Source organism: Paramacrobiotus metropolitanus, unplaced genomic scaffold (genome assembly GCF_019649055.1).
Source record: "Paramacrobiotus metropolitanus isolate TYO unplaced genomic scaffold, Prichtersi_v1.0 Parri_scaffold0000060, whole genome shotgun sequence".
Taxonomy (NCBI): Eukaryota; Metazoa; Tardigrada; class Eutardigrada; order Parachela; family Macrobiotidae; genus Paramacrobiotus; species Paramacrobiotus metropolitanus.
Window position 1 is genome coordinate 600,453 of NW_026570280.1, and position 25,236 is coordinate 625,688.

At 42.9% G+C, this 25,236-nt stretch overlaps 2 protein-coding genes across 2 annotated transcripts; one reads left to right on the forward strand and one right to left on the reverse strand.

Annotated features, from left to right (window-relative positions):
- Positions 1 to 461: 461 nt before the first annotated feature.
- Positions 462 to 2,279, reverse strand: LOC129593212 (uncharacterized). Its single transcript, XM_055489427.1, has 3 exons — positions 2,225 to 2,279; positions 1,948 to 2,139; positions 462 to 1,646 (listed from the first exon to the last, which is right to left on the reverse strand). The coding sequence occupies exons 2-3, from the start codon at positions 2,119 to 2,121 to the stop codon at positions 861 to 863; spliced, it is 960 nt and encodes a 319-aa protein (XP_055345402.1). The 5' UTR covers positions 2,122 to 2,139; positions 2,225 to 2,279; the 3' UTR covers positions 462 to 860.
- A 4,621-nt stretch (positions 2,280 to 6,900) lies between these two features.
- LOC129593158 (uncharacterized) lies at positions 6,901 to 19,764 on the forward strand. The gene is made up of 11 exons (XM_055489362.1): positions 6,901 to 6,908; positions 7,191 to 7,273; positions 7,511 to 7,639; positions 8,689 to 8,751; positions 8,829 to 8,952; positions 9,364 to 11,714; positions 11,777 to 11,983; positions 13,536 to 13,659; positions 13,872 to 15,127; positions 16,770 to 16,857; positions 19,496 to 19,764. Exons 3-6 carry the CDS (start codon positions 7,540 to 7,542, stop codon positions 10,601 to 10,603), a joined length of 1,527 nt encoding a protein of 508 aa, XP_055345337.1. The 5' UTR covers positions 6,901 to 6,908; positions 7,191 to 7,273; positions 7,511 to 7,539; the 3' UTR covers positions 10,604 to 11,714; positions 11,777 to 11,983; positions 13,536 to 13,659; positions 13,872 to 15,127; positions 16,770 to 16,857; positions 19,496 to 19,764.
- The last annotated feature ends 5,472 nt before the right edge of the window (positions 19,765 to 25,236 follow it).

Consider the following 25,236-nt stretch of genomic DNA (forward strand, 5'->3'; position numbering starts at 1 on the left):
TAAAGTGTAAAGCAATCGACCACTGAAAAGATGGCTACGTACGCCGATCAGAAGAGTATTATTTTTACGTACGCTGATCGTATCGTACGATTATTATGGCCTCTGGACCGGCTACCCGAATTCACACTTTTTAGTTTTATCGCTGCACTGTTTAATTTATGTTTTTTTAACAAGAACAGTTTTGTTACCTTTAGTTTTACATTTTACCTGTTACAGTTAAGATAACGTTGCATTAATAATAACTCGCTAATTTCAAATACAAACTCGCCAGAACCTTCAAAGACAGCGTGTCTCATCTACCGTCACGTGACTTTTTGATATCCTAGGCCGGTATATAGTCGGTCCTGAGTGTACATATAATATGTCTATGATGCGCCCATGAAAGGTCTTTAGAGCTATTTATTAGCAAAACGCACAGAAAAACGAACGTGCCGTGTATTAAGCTAATAAGCCCTGGCCGGTGTATTAACAGCACAGTGTGGTCGGGGCATTAAAAAAGGAATAATCCGATTTTTCATTTCCGCTTCAAAATATCAGCGTGGCAAGTTAATGAGGACAAACGCACATCCAAATAGTCTTCTACAGAGTACATGGATACGATATACGTACGTATTCCACACTTTGCGTTTGAAATGAGCCCCCTTGGAAGTTGGAAGCGACCCCAGGCCACCGACGCAAAGTCGCGAACTTCGTGATGTTTCTCTTATTATTATTCATAACTTTTATTGCAACTCGGGGGTTGAACAGAATCACTCGTTAGTATGGGGTATCGAGTGCAGGACAAAACTAGCTTTTGTTGTTAGTCGTAAATAGTTTGATTGCACTGTGGATTCAGGCGGTCGTAATGCCGGAGCTGAAAGTCAGAATTCCAGATATCGTACTTCGTCCGTCGCTCCGTACTGTTCACCTCTGGCCACTTTGATAACACCCATGCAGTTCTGCAGCTTTCGAAACATTTCAACGTCTCCGCCCTTATCCGGATGGTGCTTTAGACAGGCAGCATGGTACTTGTCGTTAATCTCTTTATTAGTAGAACTCCGGGTGCAGCCTAAGAAAGAGTACGCGTTCTCCACTGCTTCGTCCTTGGGAATATCGAACAAATTCTGTGTCAACCAATCCACTAAGAACGCCGCCGTGCTGCCGCCCACCAGACTCCCAATAACCCCACCGGCAAGCGCTCCCACTGGACCTAACAGACCGCCTAACGCTGCTCCGGCCACGGCTGCACCACATCCTGCAGCTACCGTCACGCCCTGATCGACCAGTGATTTAGCGACGCGACGGCCGCTTATCTTACCGTTCCACCAGTGCGAGATGGTCCTCATCGCCTCCCAAGAAAGGTAGACCGCAGCAAGCGCCACTGGAGCTCTCCGGCCCATTGCTTTGACCACGTCTGCTGCCTGCTGGACAATGGGCATCAGCGCCGGGCTAACTAGGATCTGCACTACCGGCAAAATGCTGGCCTGTGTGGCAGGAAAGGCTGCTAAGCCGCTGGCGCCGCCCATGGCGCCGCACACGGCCAGGTCAGTGATATCCGGATGGCCCCACTTATGACGCACGTCAGGTGTAATCAACGAGTGATCGACACTCCTGGGGCTTTTGCTTTCCGTTTCCGACTTGATACTCCGCAGAATGGAGAGGAAGTACTATATGAAGATGTACGATAGGTAGATTCCAACTGTATGAAGCATAACTAACTATTATTATAATGCAACACGAAACGACGATACCCAGCCGTTACGTAAAATCCGCTTCTGTCAGAATTTGGTAGCGTATGGCAGGTGTTACGGATGGCAATTTGATAACTACTGTGCCCATACGCTCAAAGGAAACGTTTAGAACTTTGAACTTATAGCTTCCTAGTGTTCAGCGCATTTTAAATTGTTAAAATTGTGTGTCCTTGTTAAAATCTGTGTTCCTGACAAGCCAGTCAAAACGGCAACTTGCCTTGTCTGAGTCCACAACGTCGTACAGAATTTTCCAAATTCCAGATTTCTTATAGCCATTCATTTTATCCTCTTCTGCGGCCAGAAAGCGAGCAATTTCTGCATATTCCTTAGGATCGGTTACAATGGCTTTCAGTTTTTCGACAACTTCTGAGCGCCATTCTTTGTCAGCCATTTTGAGGAACAACGGACACTGTTAAATTACGTATAATGTAATTACAATCTTTGACCGTACACCGTAGAATAAAAACGATCTGGAGTGCTTTTTATTGAAATACCGAAGTCGGCTAGCTGGCGATCGAAAGACAATCCCCGCTTCGTCATACTTTATTCAACGGCCGGCTGCACAACGCACGTCTGTTCAGAATTCGGACTTGGTATTGAAGTATGTACATTACACACACGGAAGGAGTGGAGCGAGATGAAATTTATGATAAACAAATCAGTACGGTATGACTCGATTTATCCCGTAACGTGATCTCCGAGTCCAACTAAGTTTATGTCGTCTGAAATATCTGAGTCATTTAACACTTCGTTGACTAGCAGTTTTGAGCAACGCGGCTGACTTTCTTGGTGGAAGTCACCAGAAGCATCCTATTGGTCATTAAGATCTTCTAACCAGTCATTCTTTTTGTTTTAAAGAGGTTTGACCAATAACATCGACCATTAAGACAAAAGACATACACTCAGATTTACTGGCGATGAAAGAACTTGGGAACATCTTTTGATGAGATGTTCTGCTTATCTGCTAATTGATCGCATGGCTCCGCAGCTATTGTCTTTGCTTAGTCTACGCTGACCCGGATTCAACCTTTTATTGCCCTAGCGGTATGCGCGCGCACCTGATTGTTAGCTGCTCTGGTCGTTTTCCATGTATGCCTATCAGTCGAACAGCGGCATCATTGGGCAGTCTTCCCAAACTTCCCAATGCGCCCGATTTTTTTGTAAGCCATCGGCAATACATACATCGCTCAAAATTTTACAGTAGCGTGCTAATAGTGTTCAGTACATGGCCTGATTTTTGCGACATCTTTTATTTGCGCAATCGAGCGCTGTAACAGCTTGAATGTGAGTGTCCCAAAAAGATGGTGACTTCCACCATCCCAGTTCTGGACTTCCGGCTGCACTGGGTGTGTTGTGAAGAGTACCATTGGAAACTAGACGTTTTTTCACTCACACAGCCCAAAATTTGCTGTAAAATTATTTTTTTGAAATTAGTTAGTGATTTAATAAGGCCGGTTGTGGTGTGAGTAACCATGCTAGTCAACGAAGTGTTAAGCACAGCAATGAAGAGAATACTTTCATGTAACTACAGTGGTTGTATACTCATATACGTACAAGCAGATTTATATACACAGCTACTGTGCCACATCCTGTAATAAGTAATAGCGTAATTAATTTTTGTATCCACGGAACAAAAATCTCAATTGCTTCCCGGTATACCGGTATGCGAACCTAGGAAGCACAACCGGGTGTGTACTGTTGCCAGAGGTTGTATAATTTATCAAATCGCATGGCTTGCATCACGTATGTACTCTGTACGTGACAAGTTGACAATTGCTCATAAAGGAGACTGTTTATTAACGTTCGATTAAATCTAACATATTTTTAAGTGAAGACTCTTAAAATGCACTAATTCGAGTTTTCGGCACCGCCGGTGCAAAACATCGAAGCGGTGCAGCTTTCCGCGCCGCGCAATCTATTTTGTGACGGACCGTCGGAAAACCTAATTATCAGATCAATCGGTGTCCTTTTCAAAACTGCCTTCGGTTTTATCAAGTCCGACAATTCAGACCCCCTTCAGCATAAAGTACGTACTACCGTGCATATCTCTAGAAGCCATTTATAGCGCTGACCGCGCACAGCACTGCATAAGCTAAAGCCGACATTAGGCTAATCCAGAGCGGCCGAAAAAATACGATTTACATACCGTTTCCTGACACTCACAAATATACGTAGCCAGAGTTATAATTAAAGTTAAACTGGTTAAACAAGGGGTGTCTAGTTGTCAACCACTTTTTTCCTTTGTCATAGTCCTGCTATGCGTCGGTTTAGTTAGTTTAGTTTATTCAAGAGCAGACAAACCCTGAGGCACTCGCTAGTCTGGTCAGATAGTAATAAGAATAACAAACAAAAGACAACATTCAGATGACAGTACAGTCGAGGTAACATAATATTACAGAAGATTATTCGAACGTAAAGTAGTAAAGTTCAAAAGAACCACAACCGAACACCTCTTCCCCACGTAGTTATTTAGTCTTACCATAAAAAATTTTAGTTATTATTTTGCCCGTTATTTTATCATACAACTGCTTCAGTCTCATCTTCAGGGTTGTCTTCCCGATGCACAGCCGCGTGGTGGCATCGATCCGCTCTATACGGCGAAGCTCGTACCTCGCACTCGTTTCCTTGAATGACAGCAGGTTAGTCATGTAGGACGGCACATTAAAACTGCTCCGGTTACGTATCTTGTACAGCCATACCGCTTCCTTTTGCCGCCATCGGTCGGCCGCTGGTGTGATGCCCAGCTGCTCGTACTGGTCATGCAGTGCCCGCAAAAAGCGAGTGTTCCTAGTAACGCCGGCATAATTTTCAATGCTTTACTGTCCGGAACCTCGAGCACCTTTGTGGTTTTTCCACCTAGTCATCCAGAATTATTAATTTTGTAGATAAGCAGTTATTTTGTTGGGTGTGGCTATTCCCACCACCTTGCACCACCAGTTGGTTATTTTCACCACGCTTCTCCACCTTTAGGCTAATTCGCAACTACCCTTTAAAGTGAAATCGCATTCACCTTTCTGTCTGTTGTATACATTAGGACTTAAGGAGCTTTGGATAACCTCTATGTAGAGGTTATCCACCTACCTGCCGATTTATTTTGGGCTTACTGACTAATGAATAAAGCCAGCAATGCTGTTTTGAATGGATTTTGTAACCGTTCGAATAGTCAATGCATTTGTTGGTTAGAAATTTTCCTAACAATGACTAAGGGACGAAAGTAATGTTTTAAACTGAGATGGTCATTTGCAATCCACTGCGTTTCTGTAGTGCGGAAACGGTTAACCACTATGACAGACGAGCAGGCTCTCAGCGTCCGGCTCTGCTGCTGCTAGTATACAGTTCAGACATTTTAGTTGGCCGAGAGCGCTTTCAAGGACCCCATTTATTACGGGCACTCCAATATCCTTTACGATAACCCTACAGACGGAACGGAAAGGGGATAATAAAGTTGCACTTAAAAATTTTTGACATCTCAGATACCGTTCATAAACATCCAATCCAAAACAACAAAACATATCTCCATGAAGTAGAGTAGTGATGAAACAAAACAGGGAAGATCATAAACGCGAGAGGGCTCAGCATCAGAGCGGAACCATAAAACCCAAACCAACATTTACGGCAACTGTGTGCACCTTACCGTGTTGCTTTAGATCTTCCATAGCCGACAAATACATTGCGCGCACGAAGCTACCAGTGGAATCGATTGATGAAGTTTTGCGAAAAGTAGACGCTGATTGTTTGTTTGTTAATCCCTGAATTGTCGTTCGTTTCATAGTTTTACCTATCCAAAACTGCGTGGAGGGTAGTCCAAAGCTATCTACCCTGCAACATGCTGCATGATTCCAAATTCTGCAGCCATAATGCGCCGGACTAAATATATTCGCGATCCAGCAGAAAATGCATGGCGTTCGCCGTTTAAGGCATGGAGTACCAAATAGGAAGTCTACTATGGCTTTGGCGCACATTCGTAGAATCCTTTGGCACCTTGATTCAGTTGCTACAGACGTGCGTAGCGCTTTTTGGGTGGCATATTTTTTTTGTGCTATTACGGACAGAAACCGAAGGGTCACAAAAGCGGCGAAATACCCGTGTCCTGTACAACTATCTTAATAAAATTGACCTATAGCAGTAGGACCATGTTACAATACCTGTGCCGAAAATGGTCTGTTTTCCAAAAAGTATCCTCGATGCCAAATCCGAAATTTATACAGGGGGCATTCAATAATTCCCGCGCGCGACAATATTTGCAGTCGGTTTTTACAATAATTCAATATACGGTCAGTAATTTTAAAGACATCAAGCGATTACAAAAGATATGAAGGTCACACTAACACGTTCACCCTTCACGACAATTCGTCACAACGTTGTCACAGCATATGCTGTTTTCCTCTCCATGCCGATCGCAAGCTGGAGGTGAGGAGGAGAAAGCTGCGCTGCTACCAATAATGACCCCAAATGTCGGCTACCTTAATTATAAGTGAGATGATCTCACTGAGATCTAAGACCATACTGAAATAAGTAAGCAAGTAAGTAAGTTCCAAGATCATAGTTCAGTTATAAACAATAAATACTTTTGGTAATACATGCAAGATCAGAATTATAAAAAAGCATATATACGCATGTACAGACTTACAGTATATGTGCTGTTTTATGGAAATTTCTTATTTCATATATACTTCATTTATGTTTTTCATATGGGGAATCTGCTTTTAACGCTGCCGTGGAACCATAAGATCATAATCGATTTTTCTTCAATTAATTCTTTTTTGAATTTTTTTAGCTTGCGGGAAAGTCAGCAAATTTTTGACATAATTATGTATCAAATTAATCAAATCCACTTTTTCTAAACTTTTTGGTCAAATCGTACTTAAAGGCAAGACAAGGAAGGAAACACGCAAAACGAATAGATGTACGAGAGTAGATTTTTTGAGCAGTTTAATGAGATCGAGAAAAATGATTAAATCGTCATATACAAACACTTTTATCTGTTGCTGATGTATGGTGGATAGCTCAGTACTGACGTTCGCTGCACGCTGGATGCACATTCAGTTTTCGTTCTACTGTACGTACGGATGTACGCTAAATACAGCAGTAACGTTGGTTTAACGGTGTGTTCGACTCGGCTGAACAGAAAGTTCCTCATGTATTGCTTTCGTTCAATTACAGCAGTCACTTTGCTAGGTATGTTTGATCGTCACTACACTGTAGTGTTTTTCGAGCCCGGACTCGTGAAACGTTAACTGGTAGACTGCGTAGATTGTGGACCAGCAAAATAATAGTTAACATGCCCGAAAAGATGTCCTCGTAACGCTTTTGATAATTTCCAAGTTGCATACACGCAGTTTCCGTTAGCACACACACGGTTCTGTGTAATTTGACTGCTTTACTTCTTAGCTGACTGCAAAACTCTATTATAGTGATGGGAGAAAAAGTCATTTTTATACTTTTACTTGTTGCTCTTAGTACAGCTCGATTTATTGATGGACTTTGGGATAACACAGATTACCACGACGAAGTGGACGATAATTCAGATGATCCACCTGTAGGTATGGATTGCGCCTTGCTGCTGCATGAGCAATAACTTGAATATTAGCTTAGCAGGACAGGTCAAATGGTCAACTAATTTACGGATAAAATCCAGGTTCAGCTCGGATATACGGTTTTATAGTTGTCAGTGTTCTAGAGAGCTTACGAACTGTTCATAAAGCCTAATAATTATGCACCACATTTTGCTCAGCCAAAACTAACTGAAGGTTTGATGAAGGCTCATCGTCTGCTTACAGACTGGCAAAATCGCATAGATCCGGTTACCATGAGTGCCCATTTATCAGATTTTAATCGACAAAGTTCATTGGGAAATGACATCATGTTTGCTGATGCAAGCACCGGATGGGGCGCTAATACCACCTCAGGTACGGTCTGTGCCTTTATATTTTTTTTACCGCAAAAACACTTTATTCTCTTGGGAACACGTTACCAGTAAGCAATAGAAAGCGACAAACACCCTTTGTGTTTTGATGTGACTTCAGGGTCAGGCAGACACGTCCGAATACGCACTTGCACGCATTATTCTGTTTTACCCTTAAGTGAACTAAGAATGTCTGGGTAACATTAACGGAGGACGTTGTGGTAGCCCTGAGACGTTTTGGCTAGTTTAAGAACCAAAACGTCCGCCGAACGTCTCATACGTCTAGGCATTTGGACGATTTCAGTTTACATTGGGTATAAACTGGGCATACATGTTCGGCTTATTGCCCGAAGGAATCAAAGTTTTGAGCTCACTGGGATGGAATACAGGACTAAAGCGATATATCCCTATGCGTGGGCACCGTCGGTAACAGCCAGTGACCTCGTTACAAGCTGCGGGCATTTACAGTCAGATGAATAATTTTACTACGTGAATTTAGTGTTGACATAATACAGAATGGCAAAAGCTCGTGCAAATATTGGTATTACAGAGTTTCATACCTGCGCCTGATGATATTCATCTTAAATTTTACAACTAAAATTACGATTATTGTATTTCGTTAATTCGGTTTACAGCATTGCGCAGAAACAAAAATTAAACTACTGCTTTTTAAAAACAAAAACGATTTCCGAACACTTATAATCAGCATAACTTGTTTCCTGAAATACGTAGTAGATGAACATCGATTAAAGCTGAGATGTCATAAATCACAATCACCAAATAAGTTTCACGGTATGTTTAGTTGGTGTGAAAATTAACAATACACCCAATAAGTGATACTTTCCGTTTAATTCCACTGATTAAGACCCGATTTGCCCTAAAAAAAATCTTGCATGATACTAAGTATAAAATCTTGCTAAGTATAAAATCTTGCATGATACTATAGGCAGAAATGTGAACACTAAAATTTCCAAAATTTCTTACAAAATAACTTATAACACCGCATATGCCGATTTTGGATATAAAGTATGTTTCTGTTTTGCACTATTCCAGGAAACCAAACGCTGGTTTTATGGTCGAATGGAAAGGTTCCTTACCAAATCAGCGAGCTCTTTGGTAAGACTCGCACATAATCTGTTACCCTGGCATTAAAAATATGCTAAGTTGCGCAGTTTTGTCCGGCGTATTTACAGCATCCCAGGACAAGTTTATTATCCAGCAAGCAATCTTGGGAATTGAACGTAAAACGCTTCATTGTTTGACATTTACCCCGAGGAATACCGAGCGAAACTATATTCACTTTAAGCCTGGAAACAAGTATGTCGTTTACTTAAACTTAGTATTTTGAAGCTGATTATCGGTGTTCGAAACACCAAAATGTTGACCGAATGTTTGTTAAACATCGCTTCCCGACAAGTAGTTGAACGACATTTCGATTATTCTTAAAACCGCTATCCCATTTTTTGCTGAAGCCACGTCGCTGATCGAATACTTACTTTTCAGTTAAGCTTTTAGATTTATTGGGTTTTTTAACCTTTTTTATCGGTCGGCAGCTTGTCGTCAGCAAATTATCGGTGTTCAGCTGACAGTACCACATCCATAAGTCGATCATTGATTTGCCGTTTCAGCAAATCATCATAATTACACTTTGTTGGCCAGGAAGATATGTAGTTGGTTTGCAAATCATTTGTGTAGCGATGATTACTTTGTATATTAACTTTAATACAGTTGCTCATCCTACGTTGGTTTCCATGGCGGAATCCAGCCCGTATTCTTGGATCCAAATGAATGCATAAAGATAGGAATCATTCAGCACGAAATTCTGCACGCACTCGGTTTGTTTCACGAGCATAGTCGAAGTGATCGCAACGCCAGTGTCATAATTTACGAGAGTGGGATACTCGAAAACCACATATCGCAGTATCGCATTATTCCTAATATGCCTACTTTCGGAACGGAATACGATGTGGAATCCCTAATGCACTACGGGCCATTCGAGTTCGCTAAATCATCCGACCACCCGGTCATCATCCCCCGACAGCAAGGCATGTATCGCATGGGGCAACGCGAGGGTTTAAGTGTGCGGGATGCCGCTAAATTGCGCAACGCCTACAAATGTCAAGTTCGCCAAGATTATCAGCAAACCGGCGAAGAGGAACAACTATTTCCCGGCTTCTCATATACACCGGTGAAGGCCGAGCAATGTGCGCTACAATTCTCGCGTTATTGCAGAAATCCTTTTGTCACCCGAGAGAATTGCACGCAAAACCGAATATTAGAAATCACCTGCGACATATCAGCAACGGATACAGATATACGACTTGTGACAACTGCATTGGGAGAACCGCCACTGAGACCCATAACTGTGCAGCTTACGGAGCAGCAAGTGACGACGCAGGCTTTGTTCCCCGTTGAAAGACTGGTTATTAGTTTGGTGATTCAGCCGTGTTCCGCTCATGATCCAACGGCACAGCTACCACGGTTTTCCTTTGTTAACCTTCAGCAGCTTGAGTTGGTCAACTGTTGGGATCTCCGAATCAGGAAAGCTGATTTTCAGCTTTTACCCAAGCTAAAATTTATTAGATTTATGATGACCACAATTTTGTACTTGGAAGAAGGTACCTTCACTAATTTGCTCGAACTGCAAGCCATTGCATGGCACGAAAATCTTTCGAAGAGTTTTCCAGTCAGTAGTGCTGATTCTTTTAGTTATTCCGGGACTGATCATTTAGCGGCTGTTAGAATGCGAAGCTATTTGAAGCGGATCCACTGCGATTGCGAATACAAGTGGTTGAGAAAGTGGCTTAAAGACAAGAACATGCTTAAAGGCTCGCCGGCGAATTCAGACTATTTCTACAACGTCGTTAACGGCGGCAACATAGAGATAGAATTAAATGATGTCTACATTCCAACTGACTGCGCTGTGACATCCTTCCCGGCTGACTTGAGCATGATCAACATTAATTAAACCGAGTTCTCTATCAACGAACCACACTGCTCACCAGGCATTACCAATACCTCCTACGACGACCTCAAACTGCGGCCAACTTTCTCTTCCTCTCCAGCTGGCGTTGCACAATGCTACATGCAATTTGGACGGTCATGCAAGCCGAGCGCTCTTCTTTTTCTGCATCCAACCGACGATACAGAAATGCTGGCAGCAAAGGAGAAGTATTGCCAGCAATTTAATCTTGAATCGACCCGTCGTTTAAGTATTGGATGCTGGTCTAACAGCACGGTGAGGGATGTGCTGGAAGTAAGTTCCGCTTTGGCCAAACCGCCGACACGCGATGTGATTTTGACGTTGTATGACGGGGAGTACATCGTGTACCGTTCGTTCGCGCCGGTCAGAAGCCAGGTCTCCGCCATGCAGGTTCTCGAATGCGTCGGAAATCGTCCCACAGCCTACCTCAGGTTTCTCAGGATGAGTAATCTGGACCAGTTTACGGTCTTTAACTGTCGGGATGTTGTCGTACATTCCGAGGACTTTACAGCGGCTCCTGATATTCGTGTTCTATTGTTTGCCATGACAACGGTTGTCTCCGTTACGCCCTTCACCTTCAGCACTTTACCCCACCTCCAGATTCTTTCTTTAGAATACAAAATAAGCGAAATATTTCCCGATGGACTGCCACCCGACTATCATCAGTATCTTCTTAAGCTTCATTGTGATTGTGAGTTTTTCGAGTATCGTAACTGGATACAGTCGCATATTATCGATAAGACGCGCATCTGGTATGTCGATGACATCGTTGGCTCGAATATCACTGTGCAGTCGGTTTGCAAAGATACCGCAGTATGACATGCCGGAGCGATGATCGCTACGTTGAAGCCCAGAAATTTGGACGTTGGAAGATTAGAGGGGTGGGCCTGTCTAAAAAAGGAGGACGTGTTTCTATCTGTTGACTGCTGGGATGCACTAACTAGCCGTACTCAACCTGCAATACACTACCACCAGAGAAACTACTCCATCAATACTCCAGTATGCAGCAAGGCTGCCACACCGACCTGTTGTTCATCGATATCGCAGAAATGCTGCAGTAATACAACCAAGATGACACAAAACGCTTCCACTCCCGGTATTGTTCGCTTTCCTGACAGAAATCGAACAATTTCGCTAATAAAATTGTGTTTGTTTCAGATTGGATGGTGAGCCTGAATCAACAAGTTGTTAAAGAGAGACGATCTGAACTGACTGCAATCGCAGTTGATGCAACCGGCAGGTTGTACCACTATGACGATCAAGCACTGAGTGAGGATCCTTCTCTGGAAACCGGATATTTACCGCACGAGAAGTTCTGGCCAAACAATGGCATGAACATCCCTTATTTAATTAGCGATAGCTTTGGTAAGTCAAAGCATGATGCCGTATGTATGTGTTGGGCAACTGCATTACCAACATTCCTCTGCTATAGCTATTCGGTAAGGTTGCACCACAGATTTCGGTTTACCAAAAAAGTTATCCAAGCTAGAGTCCTGCATGAGCAGCAAAAGTGCTGCTCAACTCGCTCGTTTCTGCTTTTTTAAACTTCCTGCTCGCTCAGCTCGCTCGCGCCCAAACCGCCGCTCGCTCAACTCGCTCGTTTTCCAATTTTTCTTTGCTTCCGCTCGCTCGACTCGCTCGTAACTTTATTTTGGCAAATCGGCTCGCTCGTGAGATCGGCAAAAATATACGTATCAATTTTTTTGCACGAATTAATTATACCAAACTTTTCATCAACACAAAAACTCAGTAAGTGTAATTGGATGTTCAGAGGCAATCACTTATATCTCCATACATCTGGTAGTCCTTTTCATTACAGTCCGTTTCCGTTTCCGTAGTCCGTTTCATTACAGTTTTCCATTTTTTCGCTAATAGATTTCTCTAATTTTCGACTGGATGTAGTTTTCTTAATTTAGCCTGAAATAAATTCATATAATAGAATGCCCGAAAATTAAAATGCACCTTTCTTAGAAAGCATTCAACTGATTCATAAACCCGTCAAATAGTGTTTTTGTTGGCTATGAGCACAAAATATCAAAAGTTAGTCCTGAGTCCCAAGTGGTCTAGGAAAGTTAGTACTTACATCACTTCGCGCGAAGCGCGAAGGTGACGGTGGTTCAAGATCGTTTTCAGGTTGGTCAATGTAATTTTGTTGTTTTGATTTTGTGCTAGCGGCTCGGCTCGTGCAGGGCTCTAATCCAAGCTGCCCGGTGTGCGATGCCCGGCAGGCATAGGCAGAACCTGAAATGACAGTGTTCGATTTGGTTGGGTTACTTCATCATCGCCATCCTGTTGCATTTGCCGTTTGTTTGCATTTTTCAGCTTCACATTTGCATGTAACGTCGTGAAAACCGTGCTACGCTCTACTGTACCATTGCATCGGTACAATCTACAGCACCGTTTCGAAAACCCTTTGTCTTTCAAAAACTGAATTCCAGTCAATACCATTTCGTTTCCACTTTTTTTATACTTTTCTAATTTCTTGCTCCCAATTTCCATGTCTTACTATGATTGTGTTTGTAGTACGTTGTTGTTATTTTGATACATTTTATACTAAATTCTTATTGCAGATTCGTTTGCTACCAGTAAGAACAAGGAAACAGAAAATTTCCATAATTAAATTTTCCACTAATACGAAAATATGTACAATGGACATTCAGAATAATTATATGTGAAATCTGAAAAGAAGGCTTTTCTCTACAGATATAAGCGATTTGAAGCGGCAGTGTTCTTCTATTTATAGACTGAAAAGGCTTTCCGTAACGCTGTTTTTGAATGGATCATTAAAAAGTACGATTTCATTACCGCATAAGCAAGGTGAAATAGGACGGATCTGCAATCTCGTCGAGTGGCCATAGCTACCAGCCAATACTTAGTCTTTATCTGCTTGATCGATATATATGTTTTGATGTTTAAGATAATGCCGACTCTGCCGAAATTCAAGAGGCGCTGATTTCTGTTTCCGACCAAACTTTGCGTTGTATAACCTTCAAGCCGAGGTTGAATGAAAGTGACTACATTATGTTTTTGCCAGGAAACCGGTGAGTTAACACTTACTGCTGTGATGCTGTTGTCTTGGACGCGCTCGTGCAAAGTGCTTGACATAAATAGGATATACATTTCTGCAGCGTGGTTCGCCAAGCTATTCTTTCAATGATCAAAAGCGGCGGACTGGGTATCGCTGCAAGCGAAGCCCAGTTCACACACGTTTACTGGCCGAAGATACGGTAGATCGCACGTTATTCTGTTCCAGATGCCAATCACACATCGGTAAGCAGGGCGGTCAGCAAAACATCTCTTTGACGCCGGCGTGTGTTTTCCGCGGTGCCATACAGCATTTACCTCTCCATGCACTGGGACTATTTCACGAGCATCATCGAGCCGATCGTGACGACCACTTGTACATTTTCCTGAACAGGACGGAACTTCCAAAGGACAGCGCCGTGTTTCGCAGACTTCCAAACATGTCAAATTACGGAACAGCCTACGATTTGGAGTCGATCATGCATGTCGGAGCATTTGACTTTTCAAGCCCTGAACAGCCGGATCTTCCGGTATTCCTTCCCAAATTAACTCGAAGCGAAAAACGTATTCACATGGGGCAAAGACGCACTTTGAGTGCGAAGGATATTGTCAAGCTCCACACTGCCTACAACTGCACGATGCTGAGAACTACTCATACGCATACTACGGAGCCACTTCCTCATGTGCGCAAAGTTCCGAACTCCCTGGACATGTGCACGACTTTATCGAAATTAAAATGCACTCGTCAAACGCTACTGGAATGTACCCAGATGAAGGCATTCGAACTTGTATGTGACAGAAGCACTACTCCGGAGGACTGGATAACCGCCGCCTTGACCGTAGCTAAATTTCCCCTAAGCGTCATCCAGTTGATTCTGGCAGATAGTCTTCAGAGGGACAAAGCGCCCAACGCATTTCGACCTGTTCGGCGGCTAGTAGTTGATGTGTCGATCTTTATGTGCAGGGACTGCCGTTGTACAAATGTGCTTCCTGTTCTCGGCTTTGTGAATCTAATCAGTTTAAAAATCGCTTTCGGCAACGGTTTGATCTTGAAAAAAGCAGACTTTCACACGCTAAGTAATCTACAGAGTCTGATCTTCTTTATTACAACGATACACAGTCTCGATGTGGGAACGTTGAGCAATCTGCCCCGTCTGCGATTGCTGAGCATGGAGATCGGTGTCCTCCGCAATGATTCATCTGAGATCAATACACTAATGAGCACCAGCCATCGCCTGCAATACCTTTACCAGTTACACTGCGGCTGTGAATTTGATGATTTTCGCCTGTGGCGAAACAACAACCAGGCGCTTCACTGGAGCTTGGAGGATGGCGAAATTGTTGCACTGGGTGGCTTCTTGAATTTTGGTCAGTTCGAGAAAGGCGACCTGTTCTATCCGGTAGACTGCTCGGCACCCCTTACACTGGATGTGGACAAATTTATCAAGTTTAATCAACAAGCGTACTCCGTTAACGAACCTTCTTGTAAGTGATAGCTGTAGTTGTCATGTGCTGTTTTGCACCTGTCTAGGAAAAGGCAAGAACTGGTTAAAATAATAAGAAGATATTAAGAAGAGCGCATCTAGCATGAAGAGTGAAGATAGCTTCGGTCATTTCTAACCACACGCGCGAGGTGGTTGCGAGTCCTGGCGGCATTTTCAACTTGTTTTGCCAGCTACCTGTACTCGAGAGATACAGTTGCCGTCCCGATTGATGCCCTTCGAGTTGCGTCGGCCTTCTTTGCCTTAGCCCGCCCTTTGCCATTACAGTTTGCCCTTTTCAATCCTACCTTTGCTTTTGCCGGCGTGATTACCTTCACCGTCGCGGTTGACCTTTGGAAAACACTGTTATCGTTTCGAAATGCGGCTTTCTTATTGTATGATATGCAGTTTAATTGCATAGACTTATGCAGTTGCATAGCTAACTTCAGTATGTCAAACTAACTTCAGTACAGGTAAAACGAGTGATACATTACCGCGTTTTAATGATGTTTTTGCTATGATTGAGTGCCATACTACTCTCTGTAATGTTGCAACATGTGGAAGTCACAACGGTTTTTTGTGCGAATCGGAATATTAAAATTTTGCTAATTTCGTGCTGTGTACAGTAATTGCCAATACGTACTTCTGTATAAGTTTAATTTTAATGGATCATTGATCATCAATCACCACTAATAAAGCCGAATTTTCAAACGATAAAGTGACGACGCCAATATTTTAGAGGGACAGGTTTTTGAAACTGTATTTTTCAAACGTCACCCGGGACGATGATGGTTATCCAGCCGGCAAAGGCAAAAGTAAAGTTTAAAAGGGCAAACTGTAAACGCAAAGGCAATGGGCGGGCAGCTGCAAAGTAGGCCAACCCCATCGAACTACTCAAGGGTTTGCACCACGCAAATTTTGCTTGCCAGCCCCCTGCGATGTGGCTATTGGTCGATATGCAAGTATTTTCGACCAAAATACCCTCGAAACTTCCGGCGATCGATGTAGTCTTTATTCCGACCAAACCGTCCGGCAGGCAAGAAAACGTCCGCCGCCAATTTTGTTAATTTCGTGCATGTGCCGCTCTGTTTTTGCTGAATTCCTGTGCGGTCTACGACTGACGGAAATGTTTCCTAGCCGGGCACTATAATCTGCACACGATTTGCGCCTTTGAATCGGAGCACTACGTATTTAAGCTCTGACACTTTGCCCGAATTACGATTGATTTCCGGAAACCTTGGTTGCACCATGATTTATGTCAGAACGCAATACAGCAACAAGCAAAACAATACAATACAATGCGCAGACCAAAGTGTCCGGAAATAAATTTTCCAGAAGCGGTGTGCGCCAAAAAAACTGGTTAAGCTAAATTTACGGCGAAAGTTTTTCTTACCATAGGACGGTTCGTCTCTGTAACATCCAAATCTTCCGCCGGACTTCTTCGTCGTTACACTCGAGTACATTGCAAAGTTGAATGTTTTCCTACTGAGTTCGTGCAGAACGGTTCTACATGCGAGTTGTTCGTAATCAGAAAATGTATAATCGAACTCAAAATTATTTTTTTAAATTTAGAACATCAGAGAATGCGTAATGCGTATGCTAAGAAATTGTTGAATACAGTGCTTAACAGCGCTGACTTCGGTTAGGTGATGGATGGACCGCACCAAATACGCAGTCCTGTTTCACTTACATGTCTCCTTGCAAGAGCTGTAGTGGATCCGCAACTTAAACGAGGTACGTTATGACACAATATTTAATGATTCTGGTGTAATACGTAGCGCTGCAAATGCCGTGCTCTTTCTGTACTGCGGTGTTTTTGCAGCGCTGTTATGGCAGCTGCGCGCAAGTTGCCGCTTGAAAAGTTCAGCGGGTTTTTGAGCCCTGCTACGCCACACGCGGGCAGTAACAAAATTTCCTTTACTTTGAATGTTGAGCCTACCATTTTTACTTCATTCTTGTATGGAAGTCCTTGGTCTATAGCAACTTTGCAAAGTATGTTTCTATGCAAGAAGACAGAAAGCAGGGGATGAGAGACAAAGTTTTACTTTGACCTTTTTCGAAAACATCAGGTTACTTATCCAGAATTTACGGTCTTGGTCAATAACACTTAAAAAATCGTAGGCAAAGCAAAGAAAGAAAATGACAGCGAAGGGTTCTAATGGACCCTTCTCATCGTCCGTTTAATCTAATGGCATCGTCTCTACGACTGTTTGTTTTCTAGGCATGTACATTCTTTGGAATGTACCCATTACCATACAAGTCTATGGGAGACAGAATTACATAGTTTCCCGGTAATCTCTAGCACTGATTGCTGGTTAACTTCGTTAACCAGTAAAGGGTACCTCTTGGGTTTGTGAATATTTTACTAAAAGGTCAACTCAGAAATAGTTTGTTGAAACTGCTAGGGAGCCTACAATAAGCATCTCTAAAATGACCACTACCCCTTCCCTTAAACACGGCTGGGCTTGCTAATGACAATTCAAAAGATCACAGTTTAAGTATATTTGAATCCGCAACAAAAAGTTACACCAGAAATATGTAAAGAAGAAAGCTAAACGGCGCACAGAATTATTTTTAAATTTATTTTGTACAGCTGCCCGCATGTGGCGGAGCAGGCTGTATTTTGGCCGGGGAAACAGCGTAAATTTTAACTCAGTGCACCAACAAAAATCAAAATAAATCCTACAAAATTCACTCACCAAAATAGAATGTTGCGTACGCGCCGCTAAATCCGGTTAAAATTATGCTGCAATGACCACTAGCAGCAGAAAGCGGGATTGGGAAAACGGGAATGATTTGAAAACTATGGCCAGATAAATATTTTCACAACTTTGACTGAATGGAGAGAGATTTAGCTACACAATGGTGTGACGCGATCCTGTCTGCCCTCTGTCTAAACCGAACTATTTACCAAACAAAGAAAAGCCTTGAACCAAAAGTTTAATGAGAAAGTTTTTGATGAATTGTGCAATGTTGTGTGTATTTTCCTCGGGAAAGCTTGTATACCGAAACTTTTAATATAAAAATTTAAAATGCTTCAACCTACAACGCAAAAAAGAACACTTTTCGAAAACTTTTTTCCGCAGTTATATGGAGCACAATCTCTTAGGCAACATTCAAGTTTCGGTTCATATGATTTCTAGAAGAAAATACGCACAACAATAAAACACAGAAACCTTCTCATTCAACTTTTGGTTTCAAAGCTTTTTCTTTATTTGATGAGTAACTTGGTCTAGACACAGGCCAGGGAGGATCGTGTCATACCATTGTGTAGTAAATCCTCTCTGCGTTCAGTCAAAGTAAAGTTGTGAAAAAATATATCTGGGCATCTTTCCTAAATAATTTCCGTTTTCCCAAACCTGTTCTCTCCTGCTATTGATCCCGTTAACGGTGGAAAAGCTTCATGTCGAGGGGCTGCTAGCCAACCGCGTTTTCGCTCCTGCACTACATATAACGTTAATCACCCAGTCGCTGATGTCAGTAAGGTTTCCGGATTTTAACACTCCATGCGTAACACTATTTTTTCATCGCAGATACCGTAATTATCGAATTTGCACCCCTGGGGTGCAAATAGTTCAAACGTCCTAGAGAAGGGGAATTTCGGGGAGGGGACGCTATTTCGGGGGGTGGTACTATTTTTCAAACAGCTTTTTTCGGAGGGGGCCGTTAGTTTTCAAACAACTGCGCAGCCAGTTCTACTGATACTGAACGCAGTAGCTACCGGTATTTATAATTTCACAACCTTACGAGCAGCAATCCGAAGCCTCGCATCACATTATTTTTGTGACGTTTGTCTGTATATTCATGAAATCATAACAATTATTATGATGAAGCAATCTGCGGTATATCTATCATTTTGTGGTGCTTAACATTTAATAACGCCCCCTGGGCGGTAAATTCGGGCGGAGGCGCTATTTTTCAAACGGGTTGTGGGAGGGGGGCTTATTACGGAGGGGGGCCTTATTACGGGGGGAGGTGCAAATTCGATAATTACGGTATTTTAATCGGGGAACTGAATCAACTCGGGCCCGAATTGGACGGGCCGCTAAAATCGTATTCTGATTCACGACACGCGAATGAATCAATGGAAGCAATACCGAAAATTTTGCTATCGCTATCGCTGTACCTGCTTCGGAAGCGACAAATACTTTGTTTATTCCTTAATTAGCTCGCTACTTTTTTTGATAGTTGCAATGTTTTCACGGCGCCTTGTAGTGACCAATAGAACCGAAATTTTAAAAACTCCAAATAATCGTAATTTTTATAAGTGGAAGACCGGTTCTTCTGCAATGCACCCATGCAGTCCAGTTCCTGTTGATAATTCCTTTTTGGTGGAATTTATTGATGCTTATGATTTGAAATTATTGTGCAGAGCTTCTCGACCGGAGCACAGCGAAGGTCCTTTAATTCAGCAAAACCGAAAAAGTGTCTGTCTATCACGCTGTCTGTTTGTCCCGGAAGTGCCCCGATGACATCTTTAGCAACTGTCCCTGATAACGTCACCCAGTCCTTAAAATTTACTGGGTAAATGAAGTGGTCATACTGCCATACTTGTGCACTGCACAATCCCTCGAACGAAAGTAAAATGGAAAATCATTAAATTTTTCTGTACCGTAGAGATTCTGTGAGACTGTGGCTCGGTCTAATCTGGAAGTAGAAAAATACTTTCTCACTGCATTCCTTCCTTATTACGTCTTCCTTAATACTTATGCCTCTAATACAGTGTATTTTTTAGATATACATAGACTGTAATGACACAGGTTTAAGGAACGCTCCAGGGACCGGGCAGCGCACACGAGTCGTCGGCCCGTTTTAAGATCAAAGAGACCGACGGTCCGTGTGCGCTGGCCACGCCTCTCTTACGTTTTAACCTTGAGGCAAATACAGTGCTGTTATCCAGGAAATTGCACCGAGTCGGGCTGGGTAGCACAGCATAGCCAATCAGCATATTATACAGTGAACTGTGTGAGATTGAACAACTGCGAAAATTGCACAACTGCAATACTGAACGCCCGTATTGGAAGCGGCGCGTCTCGTATACTGCGAAAGCAACGCGTCTATTGTACATTTTCTTACACTGAACACTATTGAAGGAACCGTAGGCGTTCAAATTACACAGGATTTACTGTATAAATATTCTAATTATACTGTTGGATTAGTATTCTTTTTATGCGTGCCTGCGTAAAATCGAAGCTCAGCACAAAGGCTTACACCTAACAGATCTATGATATTTTCCAACTATCTTTTCCAAATATTCTGAAGTCCATGGAAAGATGAGAGCCATCTTTAGATTTTTCTCAACTGTTGTCGAAGGTTTTTGGTCGGAGCCTCGAAGTGAAATACATTGACAGATACATGTCCGACAACGGCGACCTAGTGCAGGAGTAATTTAAAAGGCAACCGGTATGGGGGATATTACTGTTTTCAGGAGAGGGCCTGACCGTGTCACGGGACGAATACCGGGGGCTACTAATAACTGACGGACTGAACGAACAGGAGAGTTCTGCAACTGTTTATTCAAGTTCACGGCTCTATCACCAAAAGGTGTTCCTAAAGGGAATACCAAAATTAATTATAACCAAAAATATAAAACAAGAATCAAAAAGAACAACAACACTGTCCAGCTCGACCGTGATAGTCGGCTTTGATAGCAGCCAGCCCTGAGGGTTATACAATATACACAGACCCGCCTCCTACCGCACGCATACCCAATCGAGACACTAGCGAAGTGTACTAGTGCCGCTATAATATTATTGGGAAGTGTGAGCCTGAGATAAGAGAAAGCTTAACATATGTATGGTAATGTGAGCATATCTGTACGTAGTGGTGTAGGAAGTTTAGGTGATAATTTACCAGTTGCTGGGTTGTAAGCATGGGGCTTGCAAGCATGTAATTAGGTAAGTGTGTGTAACTTAATGTATGTACTTTAACGCATATACGGTAAATGTTAAGATACGTGTATACACGACGCGCGCGCGGTTACGATTTCCAGTTAATCATTAGAGTAGCGCATGAATGAAGGGAGACTACGGATATACTTTGCTGTTAAGGATATAAGTTAATCCACCATAATTATCTGCCAGTTATTTCGTCAGCCAGCCCAGAAACGCTGCGCTTATTGTCATAAAGAAATGTAAATGACAATGTCATATTATTTTTCTGTTGTGATTAGAATGATGGCGTCCTGGGAAAATACCTGGCGAAATAGCGCTAAACCTACCCTTGGAGTCGTAAACTGGCAGTTGTCGTAAATAATATGCACTTACTATCTGCCTGCAGTTAAACAATTAGTTACCGAACAGAAAATTAACAATAAGCAAAACTGGACAACAGGTTAGTACCGTCGCACAGGTAATTTCGTTATTTTAAATAATTCAGTGACTGAAAACAAATAATTTTCGTTTTTTGTGCTTTGAATTTATCTGCTGCACGTGTCTATAGAAAAAACATTAAACATAGGAAAAAAATCAAAAAATATGAAGCCGTAAAGTTAAGTAAGTAAAATATTTCGCAAATTGCATACATACGAGCAGATATTTACTATTAGTACCACGTCTGAAAAGGTTGTACTGTAGTTATCATCGGCACTTGTGCACCCGTAACGGATACCGCTTATAAGCACCTGAAGCTGATGTTCGTTCCTGCGCTGCTCCATTGCTTCTTCAATGCACGCCGGGCACAGGTACGCCTCCACTCCGTTTCCAGCGGTATTTTACAGCTCGAATCGGTGTCTAATTAATATTCGTCGGTGTATATACATATCAGTACTGTGAAGTTGTACCATGAACAACAAAGGTTAGAGTGGCGCGCAGATGCAGACAGAAACGCGAAGCAAAATAACAGGACCCACCAAATTTTTTTTGAAATCATGAGGTTTTATTGAAGGCACAGTTCCCAGCAAGTGCGACCAAGTTTTGCTCGCATTTGTCCCTCTCTGCCAAAAAATGCCTATTGCTAACATCGTCTACTGTTAATTGTTAGCTATTGTCTATTGTTAAAAAAATGCCTATTGTTAGCAAGTCTGATCTCGCATGCTTCATGGCAGAGTTAACTGCAGACTTTAGTTTTCGAAGCTATACAGAGGAACACACTGGCGTGGCAATTGCGCCAAGAGCGCATAATTTTATTGAGGCGAATTCCAATTTTGTTCTTAAATAGTAAAATTACTGTCCTTGATGTTTTTAAGCTAATAATGCTAAAATCAATTTCCCAAAATAACCCGTACGTACCTCTTTTGCTTCAGTTTCAGCTCTTTCTTACCGACTCGCATACATTTGTAAAAGATTAAGTGTCTGGTCTCTTTAAGGTTACTACAGATTGTCGTACACTTTGCAGAGCCATTCGTAAAGGATATTGGAGTGTCAACACCGCAACCCGCAGTGATGTGTACTTCTAGTCAAGGAAATCGCGCCCGGCTAACTAAAATGTCTAAACTGCCAGCAGGACCGGACGCCGAAAGAGGCGAAAGTATGCGGCGCGAATCGTAGTTTTTAACCCATGAATGCAACGAGAAATTCTTGAGCAAAACCCAATAACAGCGATAGTAAACTGCAATCGCGCTGCAGCCCAAACAATTACTCCATGAACTTCTGAAAATCACCGCGACAGAACTTGCTAACTCTGCCAGAGTATTATTTTTATCGTCGTTTTCCTGGAGCGTCGCGGACGATCCTCAGAGACAAATACGGGACCGTTCATGCATACCACCGCAATCGACTGGGAGACCGGTGCGGCGGGCTCCACGCTAGTCATTTCCTGCACCGGAAGGTACGCATGAATGGCCACCAACGTGTTACCGCAGTCGAACGATAGACGAATGAGGATAATCACCCCATCCGCATGCAGAGCGGCTTGTTTGGTGTGGGAGAATACGAGCGTTCCCTCGGTGCAGGTTGCCGTAATAAAGTCTCCACATGTTCTCCACATCTCATCAGAAAGCTTATTCTCGTTGGTTTCCGTAAATGAGGATCTCAGTAAAAGATGATGGATGTAGTTGAGGAACTAAGTAAATTTTACGAAGCATAGGCTGGCAAAGTCCGAGCGAAAGACGAGTTGATGGGCGTGCGAATGTTCCGGGTCGGTCGAGCTGAGAGAGGGCACATCGCTGGCACATTCGACGACTTGTTGCTACTTCCTGAACTCTATGCGAGTCACCTGAAATCTGATACACATGCATCGTGGTACTTCTATTACAGGTTATTTATGAATTCACAGTTTACATTTTCAGGTATTTTACTGTATTCTGTAGAAACGCAACAATAATATACGCATACAGCATTGTACGGTAGTTTGAAATAGTAGTACGGCAGTTTGCCTTTGTTAAGAGATCGCCGCCACCACTCATTAAGGCGGTGGGCATCGCGCCGACCCCCCCCCTCGTACATCCGATACAGCGCTAAGCGTAGAACAGAATTTTCTGATTTTTTCTCATTCTTCGATTTACCAATTCTCTCGACAGCTCGCAGAGGTCCTCGCTGCCCCAGACTGGATATCCTCCTCTTTTTCCGCAGAAAAGTCTATTTCCTTACGGAGATGGCGCGTTATGGCAGTTTATGTATCAAAATGTAGAACACTTTGGAATTTTTCTAGCTGCCAGGAAAGTCGCAGCAAATTTGTAACGATGTTATGCATCTCATTAATTAAATGATTCCACGGTTAATTTCCACCTGATCACTACACGGTTCCTGAGTTTCAAACGCCTAATCCTTTAGAGAAATTATATGGCTGTATGGATCGCGCAGTACGGGGTCACGAACCGTTACCGCAGCACTTCTAACGCTAACTCAGCTTAGCTCTAAACATAAAGTCTTAAACGTGTCGATTGGTACAGCGAAACATGCTTTTCAGTGATGTGCGCGCATGTGGCAACGTGATGGCAATGTAGACGGGATCCAGTGCGGCTTGCAGAAGGTTGAGGGTCCCGGCGATTTCGTACAACAAATCATTGCTGTATTCTTCCATTAAGACTAGTTTAAAGTAGATGGCATTGAACGATATTAACCGCCACGGAGCCAACCAGCGCCGTGGCGGTTAGTATCGTCAGAACATTGTAATTATTGGATGAGCACACATTCGTTGGGTTTTGGCCGCTACCCCTGGAATCAGAAGCGCCCACAGGAACGGCATCCCGCGGTGTGGTTGCCACGTGCTGCCGTCTGCGCCGCCGTCTTAACATAGCCGGATAGCCGGCGAATACGAGGACTTGCGGTAGCAAATAGCACCAGTATCATTGAAGTCAATCAGTGTCCACTGTGGTGCATAATTTATTAGGCAGAATGGCCGTGAATCGATCATCACACCATACCACAGCGCATGGCGAATAATCTCCGGCAGCAGCAGCGCGTTAATCTACAGCCAGATAAACACGCAGAGGCCGATGGCGACGGCTTTGGTGTGGCGGTTGCGATAGCTGACGGGAAAGGTCACCGCCCAGGGGCGGTTGACCGTGATGAGCATGTGACAGGGGAAGAGGGCCGAATTGACGATCAAATTGAGGTACAGATAATACATACAGCCAAAAAATAAAGTACTTATGGGCACTCCTATTCGGTAGAAAACACTGTGTCTGGCGCCTGGCGAGATGCGCATGCATGTGTATGTAGCATACGTAGACTGTAGGTACTTAATAAATTACTTTATTAAATTATTACTTTAATAAATTATTTTTAGACCGTAACGTACCGGTGCAATAACTCAATCGCATTGCAAATAACTTGTCTAATTATATAGCATTATATAAAACATTATGGCTGGCTGTACAGGTGACCTTTTGGATTTCGCAAGGGTTTAAGCTGCGTGCACGAAAATCAAATCGGCTTTAAAAAGAACTCTGTGAAAACTTTTGTACGCTTTAAAAAGAAGGAATTCACACAGCCAGAACCCGTTCCAGCGTCCGTGCACGCAGCATCGGCTTATAAAAAAGCGGTAAACCTAATTTTACACGATGTCGCAATATACAACCAAGGGCTGATAAGTTTATCAGCAGTACAGGAAGGGTGTTTTGGGTGGCATCGAATTTTCCCTTGTACAGGTATTTCCCTGCTTTCTAGCTCACGCTCGTTTAGTTGTCTTTTGCACAAGTCCCTTTTATTGTAAGTGCTGGAGTTAGAGGAA